The 13,963-nt window shown below is 40.6% G+C and overlaps 1 protein-coding gene across 2 annotated transcripts in view; it reads right to left on the reverse strand.

Moving 5' to 3' along the window:
- The window catches only part of MYLK (myosin light chain kinase), a 440,102-nt gene that overhangs the window by 10,460 nt on the left and 415,679 nt on the right, over positions 1-13,963 (reverse strand). For both annotated transcript variants that reach the window (XM_060262723.1, XM_060262722.1), the window contains 2 exons: positions 3,531-3,683; positions 469-592 (listed from right to left, as the gene is read on the reverse strand). In XM_060262723.1, the coding sequence (XP_060118706.1) occupies positions 469-592; positions 3,531-3,683 (277 nt within the window). The remainder of the gene's footprint in view (positions 1-468; positions 593-3,530; positions 3,684-13,963) is intronic.

The raw sequence follows: 13,963 nt of genomic DNA on the forward strand, positions 1-13,963 counted from the left end.
GATGAAGATATTGGATTTATATCCCGCCCTCCACTCCGAAGAATCTCAGAGCGGCTCACAATCTCCTTTACCTTCCTCCCCCACAACAGACACTCTGTGAGGTGGGTGGGGCTGGAGAGGGCTCTCACAGCAGCTGCCCTTTCAAGGACAACCTCTGCCAGAGCTATGGCTGACCCAAGGCCATGCCAGCAGTTGCAAGTGGAGGAGTGGGGAATCAAACCCGGTTCTCCCAGATAAGAGTCCGCACACTTAACCACTACACCAAACTGGCTCTCCTTGAAAAGATGTTCAAAACCCTAAATTTAACCATGGTGACTCAGTGCAAGATCCTCATTTGCTAGACCCAGGTGAGTCTACTTTCCCCATTTGCAGCAACTTCCCTGCAACCAAAGGGCCTTCGATTCTCAAAATATCCCCAAATCATGAACTAGAGCGACAGAAGTGGGGATCTGAAGCGCAAGTTCTTACCTGCCATTTTCTTCTAGCCATATACTTTTTCATCCTATCTTTGGACAACTGTTTCGCTTCCATGTGTTTGGTGTCTTTTTGTAGCCAAGGATGCTGAAGGCATCGTGTGCAATCCAAGCGGTCCCTGTGAGTTTAGAAAAAAACAGTCAGGACCGCAGTGTTTCCTGAACAGAGTTTCTCTAATGGCACAACAGGAAAAATGAGCCTATTCGTTGTTGCAAACTGGCCCCGCTACTTTCAGTACCGGGCCTAAAAAAACTAAAAAAGCCATTGTTCATGAAGTAAAACACTAGAAAACAGAACTAGCCAGGGATGTCCTTTTGTGGGTGTTGATGTGTTGGTATGTTTGTGGAAGAGCACCTCATTTCGTTCCTCTCATTTTCTTTTTTGAGAACAATGACTATCTATCTATCTATCTATCTATCTATCTATCTATCTATCTATCTATCTATCTATCTATCTATCTATCTATCATCTATCTATCTATCATCTATCTATTTTGCCACTCACATTAATGTCTGGCTGTTCACCTTTCCTATCCCAGACTGCTGGAGCCTGATCTGTGAAATGTCTAACATCAAGATTTTAGCTCCAAACCAATTTAAATGGTTTTAATGTTTGATTTGTAATATATGATTTTAATGTATGATTTATAATACGCATTAATGATCCATTATATGTAGTGTGATTGTTGAAGTTTTTATGCTCTGAGCTGCCCTGAGCCTGCTACGGCGGGGAGGGGAGGATATAAATTGGAATACTGTGTGCAGTTCTGGTCGCCGCACCTCAAAAAGGATATTATAGCATTGGAGAAAGTCCAGAGAAGGGCAACTAGAATGATTAAAGGGCTGGAGCACTTTCCCTATGAAGAAAGGTTGAAACACTTGGGACTCTTTAGCTTGGAGAAACGTCGACTGCGGGGTGACATGATAGAGGTTTACAAGATAATGCATGGGATGGAGAAAGTAGAGAAAGAAGTACTTTTCTCCCTTTCTCACAATACAAGAACTCGTGGGCATTCGATGAAATTGCTGAGCAGACAGGTTAAAACGGATAAAAGGAAGTACTTCTTCACCCAAAGGGTGATTAACATGTGGAATTCACTGCCACAGGAGGTGGTGGCGGCCACAAGTATAGCCACCTTCAAGAGGGGTTTAGATAAAAATATGGAGCACAGGTCCATCAGTGGCTATTAGCCACAGTGTGTGTGTATATATATAAAATTTTTTGCCACTGTGTGACACAGAGTGTTGGACTGGATGGGCCGTTGGCCTGATCCAACATGGCTTCTCTTATGTTCTTATTAAATATTATTGTTATTGATCAAAACTTGGCTCAGAAGTATAGGAAAAAACCCTGTCTCAGGATGCATGAATAACTCTTGTTCAAAGATTTCAGGTTTTCACGGCTGGTAACATCATTAGAGTTTGTAGAGTCTTTCGGGATCAAGTGCCGTGTTCTACTGGAGAAAGTTTTCCTTCCAGACGTTTTGTTCTCAGCTGCGGAGAACATCCTCAGTGGCGTTGCAGCCGGAGCAGGCGCTCAGACCTTCTTGGCTGCTGTGCATTGAGCAGTGCACAGTCCCACTCAATGCACAGCAGCCAAGAAGGTCAGAGCGCCTGCTCCGGCTGCAACGCCACTGAGGATGTTCTTCGCAGCCGTGAATGAAACGTCTGGAAGGAAAACTTTCTCCAGTAGAACACGGCACTTGATCCCGAAAGACTCTACAAACCCTAACTCTTGTTCAGCCTTGAATCTGAGTTTCTTTGATGGAATGCAAAACAAACTAATATTTAACAGGCAAGACCAATGTCTTTTTTGTTCTCTATCAGTCTTCTCTATCAGTCTTTTTTTGTCCTCTATCCGGAACTGCTATCTACAGGGCATACAGAAGTAGAATCAACTTACGGCTACCCCTAGGAATTGAAACATTTATACTACATCCTGGGATCAGTAATTCCCATGGGCGGCATATCTATCTGCTTGTCTATCGTAAGGTGAAAATAATCAAAAAATGATGAAACATGCTTTGCACATGACTTAAAATTTGGCCTAATATATAGGAACACCAATTGCTTAATGAATTAGCAAACAAAACATACTGAATTAGACAGACCAGCAAGATGTTCCTTCTTTACGAGAGCAGCAGATGTCATTAAATTGCCCACAACACAGTCCTTCAGGCAAGCTCAACTCTTTTGGTAACTTCCATGGTAGTGAACATGGATTATATTATTTATATAAGTAACTTAAAGCTACTGTAGCTTTATGGTAAACCATGATTGCATACTAGCTTGGAGAAACGTCGACTGCGGGGTGACATAATAGAGGTTTACAAGATTATGCATGGCATGGAGAAAGTAGAGAAAGAAGTCCTTTTCTCCCTTTCTCACAGTACAAGAACTCGTGGGCATTCGATGAAATTGCTGAGCAGCCAGGTTAAAACGGATAAAAGGAAGTACTTCTTCACCCAAAGGGTGATTAACATGTGGAATTCACTGCCACAAGAGGTGGTGGCGGCCACAAGCATGGCTAACCTTCAAGAGGGGGTTAGATAAAAATATGGAGCAGAGGTCCATCAGTGGCTATTAGCCACAGTGTGTGTGTATATATAAAAATTTTTGCCACTGTGTGACAGAGTGTTGGACTGGATGGGCCGTTGGCCTGATCCAACATGGCTTCTCTTATGTTCTTATATGTCAGGAACCAGCTTCCCATATGATTCTGCAAAATTTGAGGCACAACTTCATTAATTATGAGTGTGATGCTGCCCTTCTTTTTCCAAAAATATACATGGAACAGATTTTACTGTTTGAATTACTGCTAGTTTTGAGTGCCCAAGAAAAAGTCAATCACAGAAGTGCAGCTCTTCCACCATGGTGGTATGCATTAACTGAAACATCCATGTGGTGCAGGTATATACAAATACAGAATTGCCATAATAATGAGATACTTGTGGAAATGGAGAGGCACTTATGAATAAGGGAACGCCCTACTAGGTGGCTAAGAGTCATGCATTCCTAACTAGCCATGTGCAACACTGAATATAAAAGTATCTTTACTTCATGTCTTTCTTTAGAAGGTTACTGATGAAGTCTTTGGCATCATCTGAGATCTCATCAAAAGCTTCATCATCAAAATCCCAGGTGGCGGAAGTAACATTGGCTAAGGTTTCGTTGTCGTTGTCACCCATGAAAGGAGAAAGTCCACTGACCCTGAAATTGAAAATACATTCCAAAGCAGCAGGAGTTAATACTACCTAATGAACGTTTATATATTGTTTTCAAATGCATACATCTAAAGGCTATATCCATCACTAAGGTACAAATTGCTTTCTGATGGTCTCTTTAATTCATTTTGGTATCTGAAGGTGCATGATGTTGGGTTTTTTGCATTTCAGACAGGCAGGCTCTTTAAACCAATGCTGATCCTGATGAGGAACGGTTTTTTTTTCATTATTCAGCCACTAGAGGGAACCAAAAACCTGGAATATTCTTTTGAATTAAAAAAAAATCTAAAAAATCATATATGAACGTTTTGTCCTTATTTAGCATTATTTCCATTTCACACCTCTCACAACAAAAAAATCATAACGTAGAGTACAATAAAATATATGGATACCATTACCATGAGACCTGAAAACACAATTTTAGGATTGGTGTTCCAATAAGCAAGCAGCTTAGTACTGACTTTATAGCTTGCAACTATACAAACCCTAATTAAATGGCTGCCTGAAGCTCAGGTAGTTTCATACGGAGCTGATTTTCTGGTCCCAGGGAATATGAGTGGAAGAGTTGTCTCACTGTGAATCTTCCTTCTCTATGGTCCAGAGGTGGGGCAGTCTGGGCCTTTGGAAGAAGCTCTTCCTCCAAGTGGGCAAAGACACCACTTCTTTTTTGCAATTCCTGTAGAGGGAGGGGCTTCTCCCAAAATCTCCAGTGTCATCCTGAAACAATAGACTCCCCTCCCAGGATGATGCCTGTCACCACTGTGACCTTTCTGTCACACCATGTGTCGAGCCAACAAAGAAACCTAATCCTAACGTGCTAAGCCTCATGTGAAACCATATATATACATAATGAACCATCTTACAAGTTACCACTGTGTGGGTGTAGATTACCCCACCTCCCGGACCACCTAGAAGGAAGAATCACGGTGAGACAAATCTTCTGTTCTCCAGTGGTCTTTTGGTGGGTCAGTATGGACCCTTGGGACTTAGAAAAAGCAGTTTTGTCCCTGGGAGGGAAAGACAGGTTCCTCGACTGAGACAGCATGCTGCAGAACTCTTTTCCCACAGGCAGCCTTTACCTCCACGTGGCAGCCCTACAGATGACCCTCCAAGGAGGGAGAGGCTCTATAGGTTTCTGAGGCTGCCATCCCTCTGAAGTATTCCTGAAGGCCAATCTAGGCCTGCAGACTTGTAGGCAAGAGTTATGCATCCCCTAACCCACCTATTAATGGTGGAGCTGGAGACCTTGTGTCCTATAGGTGACTTTCTGAAGAAACAAACCAAGAGTCAGTCTTCCAGAGTGTTGTAGTTCTGCCCAAATAAAAACTCATAGCCCTCTTCACGCCAAACAGTGCCTCTCCTTTTCCTAAGAGTGCTTAGGACAAAGGAAGGCAGAACTAGGTCCTCTGACCTATGGAAGCTGGAGTTTACTTTTGAGATGAAAGCCAGATGTGCATGGAGGACTACTCTGTCATTATGAAAATTGTTCCTCAACAGAGCTCTGAGCTCTGATACCCTCCTAGTGGAGGTGATGCCAATCAGTAGGACAGTTTTGAATGTGATCTCTTAATGGAGACACATAGACATGGCCTCAAAGTGATGATGATATTGGATTTATATCCTGCCCTCCACTCCGAATCTCAGAGCGGCTCAAAATTTCCTTTATCTTCTTCCCCCACAACAGACACCCTGTGAGGTGGGTGGGGCTGGAGAGGGCTCTCACAGCAGCCGTCCTTTCAAGGACAACCTCTGCCAAAGCTATAGCTGACCCAAGGCCATTCCAGCAGCTGTAAGCGGAGGAGTGGGGAATCAAACCCAGTTCTCCCTGGCAAGAGTCCACACACTTATTCTCTACACCAAACTGGCTCTCATGTGGTCTACCTAGGGCCCTGAGGACTATGCTCAAGTTCAGTGTAGAAAAAACAATGAACTTTGTGGGGAGGGGGATGATCAATGCAGTACTTATCCTGAACCACTTAACATGGGGATTCCCCTATTCTTTTAAGGCTTGACCCCTCAAATCTCCAGCAATTTCCCAACCTGGAGTTGATCTGCACAACAGCCCTGTGAGGTAGGTTAGGCTGAAAGCATGTGTGTGGTCCAAAATCACCCAATCAGCTTCCACAGTAGAAATCTGGGGTGGCAGACCATGCTCTGAAGTGCTGACTGCCATGTCACACTGACTCTCATAGGGGGACTGCTGCTGAACAGGAGCAAGCAGCCAGGCCTAGTTAAGTCATGCCAGTCAGGTGGCATCAAGTCACCCAGAGGATGCTGCCAAACCTAAGGCAGGAAACCTCCAGGTGGACCCTGAAGATTGCCTGGTATCCCAACTGAACTCCAGACAACAGATCTCTCTCCCCCCTGGAGAAAATAACTGCTTTGGAGGGTGGACTCTATGGCATTATATTCAGCTGAGGCCTCTCCCCTCCCCAAAGTCTGGCTTCCATAGACTCCAACAAAAAATCTCCAGGAATTTCCAACCCTGGAGCTGATAATCCTAGTTAGGACTAGCATCAGTGAGTTCTCCCTCAAAGGCCAAAATAGGCCTGGAAAGGGCCTCCCCCACCCCCTTTTATTAACTAAACCAAGCTCAACAGGCACTGAGGGAAAAGCAAAGGTAGCTTCCCCAGTGGCCTAATCTCAAACACAGGACTCTATATTCTCTTTCTTTCTTTCCCTCTTTCTATCTGTACCTAGAATAAAATGTCATTGTTCTGCTGCCAAGACTGTTTGGTTCCTTAGATGAGGAGGGGAAGGCTTTCTGTGACTGTTTCCCTCCTCCTCCCTCCCTCAGCCAATTGAGGGAAGGTTTTCTTTATCTCCTCTGCAAAGCAATGCCAATTGAGGGCTTTCTTTCTGTGGCAGTTTCCCTCCTCCTCCTCGTCAGCTAATCGAGGGAGGCTTTCTTTCTCTCCTCTGTGAAACAGTGCCTCAGTCCTCAGCCAATGGAGTGCAAAAGACCTTGAATGGCAGTTGACGGGCCAATGGTTTATGGAGTGCACACCACAGCCAATGTGAGAGCCAAATTTGGCCACTACCACAGGGCTTTTATTGTATAAAGGATAATGAGAAAGTTGAGGTTAAGGAAATCAGTAGCAGTACTGAAGAGGGTGGTTCTCTCCCCTTCATTGGTCTACAAGCGTCACTATTGCTTAGGTTTTCCATCTTTTAAATTTTGGGGGGTTTTTTACAAGTGGGTTCACTCTAGTGTTATGAGTCTTTAGGTAATCTTGGAGATGCAGTGGTGGGTGCACCAAGGAATGAAGGAAGGAAGTGAGTGAGAAATTTCAAAAGTGAAAAAATATTAATCTCAGTGTTTCTTAATAGAAATAACAATTAAATGAGGCACTTATTCAGATTAGGGTCGACTGGGGTAGAGGGCATTAATCCTTTCTCCTCTGTATAGTTTAGCCAACTCAAACTGCTCCTTCTCACACACTAATTAGCGTTGGAAAAAAATCAGCAGAATACACCTTTTTCCAGTTATGCTTCATTTCAATTATAATAATCAGGTCATTTTGTAGAAAAAGAGGTGCCTGAGCTCATTAGCACAGCTCATTTGCATATGCCACACACCCCTAACATCACCAGAAGTGCAAGAAAGAGGGGAAAGCCAGCATGTAGGCAAAACTGAAAAAAACCCACTGACTAGGACCACTAGATGTCACTCGTATCTTAATGACAGTTTATTCTGTACAAAAATCCAATCTCTGTCTGGTTTGTGGTTAGAACCAAAATGATATTACAATAATCCAATGTAAGAAAGAAGGAAGGAAAATAAGATACAGTCCCAAAATTCCAATAGTCTCACTCCAATAATATCACAGTTGCTAATGTCCAACTTGACGTGCACTCATGAAAGGGAGTGGACTTGTGCAGAGTCTTGAAAATCCATAGGAAATAGGACGCATTATCCGGATAAGAAATGCCACATTTCGAGTAGCTCTTTTTCAAACCCAATAGACTAATGGTGGGATACATTAGGCATACAATAACAGCGAAAAGGAATATAAAAAACCTTTGTGAATCATTTAGTACCATGCAACCCTATTGCCTGCACAGAGACACCCCCCCTCCCCCGATACAGAAAAATACTTGGTCAATTAAAAAAGGAGGCAGGGCTCCAACCCAGTATAGGGCTGTATTAGCACTAAGCATTCTTCTTGTTCTCTAGGAGAACGATGTAGGCCATGCCCAGTATACAAAATTACATCAATCACACAATGTATGAAAGACTCACCCGGATCTCAAGCAATGTGTCCATGTAGGAACCAATTCATTCAGTTATGGTGGATCATGGATCCTTATCCTCTAAACACCACACTGTTATTTATATTAAACACAGAAGTACAGGTGAAACATTTGGGAGGTTTCCTACTCTAAGTATTGGCAGAGTTTATAAAAGATGTAAAGTCCATATTTTGGTTCATACCATTTGCTTGGGGGCCTGATTAAAGCTTCTAGAGCAGCGCTCCAGGGAGCTCCGTCCCCAACTGAGGCCTGATAACAATTGTTCAGGCATGTTTGTGAGAGAGGTACCTGATGAGACCATGTGTGAGTTAAGTGTTAAATCTCTCCCCATGTGGTCCTGATCCAGATTGTAGACTCATGCATCTTTGATTTTTAATGAAAAAAAATGCTGGAAAGATCCAGGTGTAGATCTATAAGTGTCTTATGTAGTTGGGCCCTTACAAATCCAGCACAAGTTGGTAACTATTTTGTTGCCAGTCAATACTGCCAGAGGATATCTTTGTTCCATTCGAGGCGGGGGGATACAGACTTGGATCTTAAGAACTGTGAATTGAATGGGGCTCATCAAACAGAGATTTCCCACTTCTCTTCTTTCCCACTGCATCTTCCATGTCTTCAGAGAGGTACGGTACTTCTACAGCTTAGGAAACCCCCAGAACAGTTTCAGAGTCGGGTGTCCAAAGCAGCTGTTCCTGTCCTGGGCCAGTGCCTGTCTTTTGCAGTCCAGTGGATAAGAAAGAGCAGGTTGAAGCTTAATCCACACAAGGTGCTAGTCCTGCCCACCAATGTTCCCTCTAAGCTAGGGGTGTCAAACTCGTTTGTTATGAGAGCCAGCTCTGATATAAATGGGACTTTCTTGGGTCAGGCTATGTGTGTCATAAAATGTAATGCCAAGTAGCAGAGATATTCAGCTGGAGCTCCACATTAGGAGGGTGGTGGTGTTAAAACTAACATTTCTCTGCAAAACGAGTTCCTTGAGTTTGTAGAATTCTATGTTCTACCTATTGTTGGTCCCATACCTTCCTCTCCACCCTTAAAAGATGCCTGCCCAAAATGGAAAGGTGGGGGAACAGTGCAATTTGGCAATGCAATTTTAAAAGCAAAACAAGAAGAAGAAGCACAAGGGTCACAGCAGAGGGCATTTCAGCTGACCTGGAGCTGACTGTGGCTCAGATCATGAGCTACTAATTGCAAAATTCAGGCTTAAACTGAAGAAAACTGGGGAAGCCATTCAGGTTTGACCTTGATCACATCCCTTATGAATATACAGTGGAGGTGAAGAATAGGTTTAAGGAACTAGAGCTGATAGACAGAGTGCCTGAAGAACTATGGACGGAGGTTCATGACATTATACAGAAGGCAGCAATCAGCACCATCCCAAAGAAAAAGAAACGCAAGAAAGCAAAGTGGCTGTCTGATGAGGCTTTACAAATAGCTGAGGAAAGAAGGAAAGCGAAATGCAAAGGTGAAAAGGAAAAATTCACCCAACTGAAGGCAGATTTTAAGAGAACAGCAAGGAGAGATAAGGAGGTCTTCCTGAAGGAACAATGCAAAGCAATAGAGGAAAATGAGAGAATGGGAAGGACAAAAGATATCTTCAAGAAAATTGAAGAAATCAAGGGAACGTTTCGTGCAAAGATGGCCATGATAAAGGACAAAAAAAGTGGGGACCTAACAGAAGCAGAAGAGATCAGGAAGAGGTGGCAAGAATACACAGAAGAATTATACAAGAAGGATCTCAATGTACTTGACAACCATGACAATGAAATCACTGACCTCGAGCCAGACATCCTGGAGTGTGAAGTCAAATGGGCCTTAGAAAGCATTACTAACAACAAAGCGAGCGGAGATGACGGTATCCCAGCTGAGCTATTCAAAGTCCTAAAAGATGATGCTGTTAAAGTGATGCACACATTATGTCAACAAATTTGGAAAATGCAACAGTGGCCACAGGATTGGAAAAGATCAGTTTATATTCCAATCCCAAAGAAGGGTAATGCCAAAGAATGTTCAATCTATCGCACCATTGCACTCATTTCACATGCCAGCAAGGTCATGTTAAAGATCCTACAAGCCAGGCTTCAGCAGTATGTAGATCGGGAACTACCAGAAGTTCAAGCTAGGTTTTGGAGAGGTAGAGAAACTACAGAGAAAAATTGCCAACATTCAATGGATTATGGAGAAAGCATGGGAGTATCAGAAAAACATCTATTTCTGTTTCATTGACTATGCTAAAGCCTTTGATTGTGTGGATCACAACAAACTGTGGCAAGTCCTTAAAGAGATGGGAATACCAGACCACCTCACATGTCTCCTGAGAAACCTGTATAAGGGTCAAGAAGCAACAGTCAGAACGGGATATGGAACAACTGGTTTAGAATAGGAAATAATGCCAAGTAGGTTCAATTGGTTTAGAATAGGAAAAGGAGTTCAACAAGGATGTATATTATCACCCTGCATATTTAATTTATATGCAGAGTACATCGGATTTTATAATTTTTATTGTTTTTAACTACAAAAAGAAGCATAAGCATAGATACATAAAAGGGCGGAAGGGCATATACAGAATGGGAAAAGCAGAAAAAAAGAAAAGTACAAATATATCAGTTATAATTCTACCTCCAAAAAAATATCCAATTCTTTCTACCTGCAAGTATAGAGTTCTCCATATACTTTACTATCTTTATCTTTCATTATAAAACATTTTTACTAAACTATTATTTGCAATACATGTCTAAACAATTCTTCTTCAACACAAATAAGTATAAACAAGTCAGAGCAATCTCAACATGGAACTGGCTGATTTGGCTTAACCATGTTGAAAACACAGACTAGTTTGTTAGTTTAACAATATCCTCATTAACATAAACACAAAAAATTAATATCTTTATCCTTAAGAAGCTAAAAGAAAAATACAACATAGTATTTGTCTATCTCAATATAAACAGTTTCTCCTGGGAGGCATACTAAAAACAAATCTGCCAGTTTACATAATAACTGTGCTGTCTGCCTTTTGAACAATTAATCCAACTCTTATAACCCTATTGGAATAGAAAAAACAACTTATTATAACCCAAAAATAAAAATCACATGCCTGTTCTTATTGAGAGTTCTATACTCAACTACCCACAAAGATAAAGACATTTCAAGAAACCCTTCTTGCTAAAAAGAAATTTATCTCCTGATTTATAACTAATATGCACTTTCTCTCTCAATACAGTCTGAGACCAATATCTTTATCCTTAACAGGCTAGAAATAGAGCACAATAATTTATCTATCTTATTACAGACAATTTCTTCAAACAAACATATTAGAAGATCTATTAATTTACAAAATAATTATGTCTACCTTCTTAACAATTATAGATTAACTTATAGGATTACCCATATCGATAACAAACATAAAAAGCTAATATCATTATCTGTTAAAGACAAGTTCACCAATTTATCAAATAATTATGCTGTCTGTCTTCTTAAAAATTGATCTAGATTAACTATTTTTACATAAAATTCTTTTCAAAAACTTTCTAGTCCTTTAGCTTTTATAGCCATATTGTTTTAAACAAGACAACTTATTATAGCCGAAGGGGGAAAAAAAAGAATCTCACTTAGCCTTCAAATATCACATATCAGATTTTCTTACAAAGTCCATATCCAACTATCCACAGAGAGGAATCTAGTTCAGGAGGCTCTTCTTTCTGAAAGATTTCCACATCATGATTTTCTGGTTAAAATGCACTTTCTTACTTTTTAATGCAATCATCCCTCTCGAAGAACCCTGGTAGGTTCTTTGACCATCTGCTCCATAGCACCGTCATTGAGAGCATCTAGAAACTCAATATCTTTCTCCCGACTTAAACACATATTGATCGAATCAATGTGTGGGTAGTTAAAATCACCTCTTATGACACAGTTTTTATGTGTAGCCGCTATCTTTAAGATTTAATAAGAAAGGTGGGGGCAGTTTATTTCCTGATCACCTCGAAAGGAATGGGGAGAGGAAGATGCAAGCCAGCTAGAGAGATACTATTTGTATGTCAAAAACAAACAAACACAAGCCTTTATTGGCATATATCAGATTATGAATAAGGCATAAAAGAGATACAGAAATAACAAAATAAACCAGTCATATACAGCTATACATTAGACAACTGATCCTTGATTACCATACTCAAGAATAAAGCAACCTTTTCAGTTATTGCAGATGACAAATCATTCAGAAGATGACATACCTTTGCAGCATCTTAGGAACTTGTCTTATTGAGCAGAATTGGGTCTAGAAACCTAAGGCATATAGTATTATATTGGGAGCAGTAAAGAAGAATATGGGACAATGAATCAATCTGTTTTAAGTTGCATGTATAAACTTTTAGTGAGAGTGGGATTTTTTTATATTTTCCATACGTAACTGCTGATGGAATAGTATTACGTCTGGTAAATGCTCTGCGCAATTGTGGAACATGGAGAGTTGATAGATAAGAAGGCAGATGACCAATAATTGGGGAAATTCCAAAATACAAAGGGGAGCAAGATGTATTTGCAGCACTAATTAGTTTTTGAAATTCTATATCTAAGAGTCTACATTTAATTAGATAATATGCATTTGTAAAAGGGAGCATGTAGAGAGAGTCCATAGATAAACCTAAGGTGGATATTTTCTTCTCTATGCAAGCAATCCATTTGGACGAGGAGGATTCAGACAGCATTTGGTATAGATAGCTCCCACAGTCAGTGGAATAGTGCTATAAGCCATGCTCTTGTTTCTAACATATTGAGGCCTGATGCTAGACAAAGAGTGGCTAATGGGACACAGCGTGGTAGACCCATTATTTTCCTAACAAATTTGGACTGAACTCTTTCAATATCGGACTCAAAGGCGCTAATCCATGTTGGGATACAGTAACTGCGGGATTACTTTGGCCTTATAGATTGTTAAAGCTGCTGGGATAAACTGGTTGCCTCCATTGAAGAAAAACTGAGAAATGGCTGATGTACTAATGGCTGCTAAGTTAATTATAGAGTTTCAGTGACATGACCAAGCCATGTTGTAGCTAAAGTGGAGACCTAGCTATTTAAACCTAACTTTTCTTATCTAGCCATTTTTGAGTTTTACAAGATTAAGCAAAAACCAGTATCTTAGATTTTTCATAGTTCAGATGCAGTTTATTTTCTCGAAAAAAAAGCTAAGGCATCTGTTCAATAGTCGTCTGAGCCCAACCCTTGTGCAAGAAAGGAATACTGTGTCATCCGCATATAGCAAAATGGGTACACGCAGGGAGCCCAATTTTGGGGAGTATTTGTATGTCAATATTGTGTTACAGCACTATAACTATTACTACTTATAGATAACAGGTTTTATATAATTGCTATAGCACACATTTAATATTAATTTAATTTAATATTGGGATTTATATCCCACACAAAATTAATTTAATTTAATATTGGGATTAATTACAAAGACTAACGGGTTGTGAAGTTGCCTCTAAGGTTAAATACCTAGGGGTAGAGATAACAATGAAAAATATTGATTTGTTCAGGAACAATTATGAAAAACTATGGCGTAAAATAGAAGAAGATATGCTAAAGTGGAACAAGCTCAACTTGTCATTGTTGGGCAGAATAGCTGCAATAAAAATGAATATTTTACCAAGGATTATGTATTTGTTTCAAACCATCCCTATTGTGAAAGATGCTAAACAGTTTGATAAATGGCGAAGGAAAATTTCGGAATTTGTGTGGGCCGGGAAGAAACCAAGAATTAAAATGAAAGTCTTGACAGATGCAAGAGAGAGAGGTGGATTCCAATTACCAGATTTGAAACTGTATCATGAAGCAATTTGTTTAGTATGGATGAAAGAATGGATAACGCTGTTAAATAAAAAACTTTTAGTGTTGGAAGGCCATGGAAAAAAATTCGGCTGGCATGCATACTTGTATTACGGAAAAAAAGAAGATGGATTATTAATGACTACTTCTTATATAATGGATTATTCTTATATAATGGATAATAGA

Source organism: Heteronotia binoei, chromosome 21 (genome assembly GCF_032191835.1).
Source record: "Heteronotia binoei isolate CCM8104 ecotype False Entrance Well chromosome 21, APGP_CSIRO_Hbin_v1, whole genome shotgun sequence".
Lineage (NCBI taxonomy): Eukaryota > Metazoa > Chordata > Lepidosauria > Squamata > Gekkonidae > Heteronotia > Heteronotia binoei.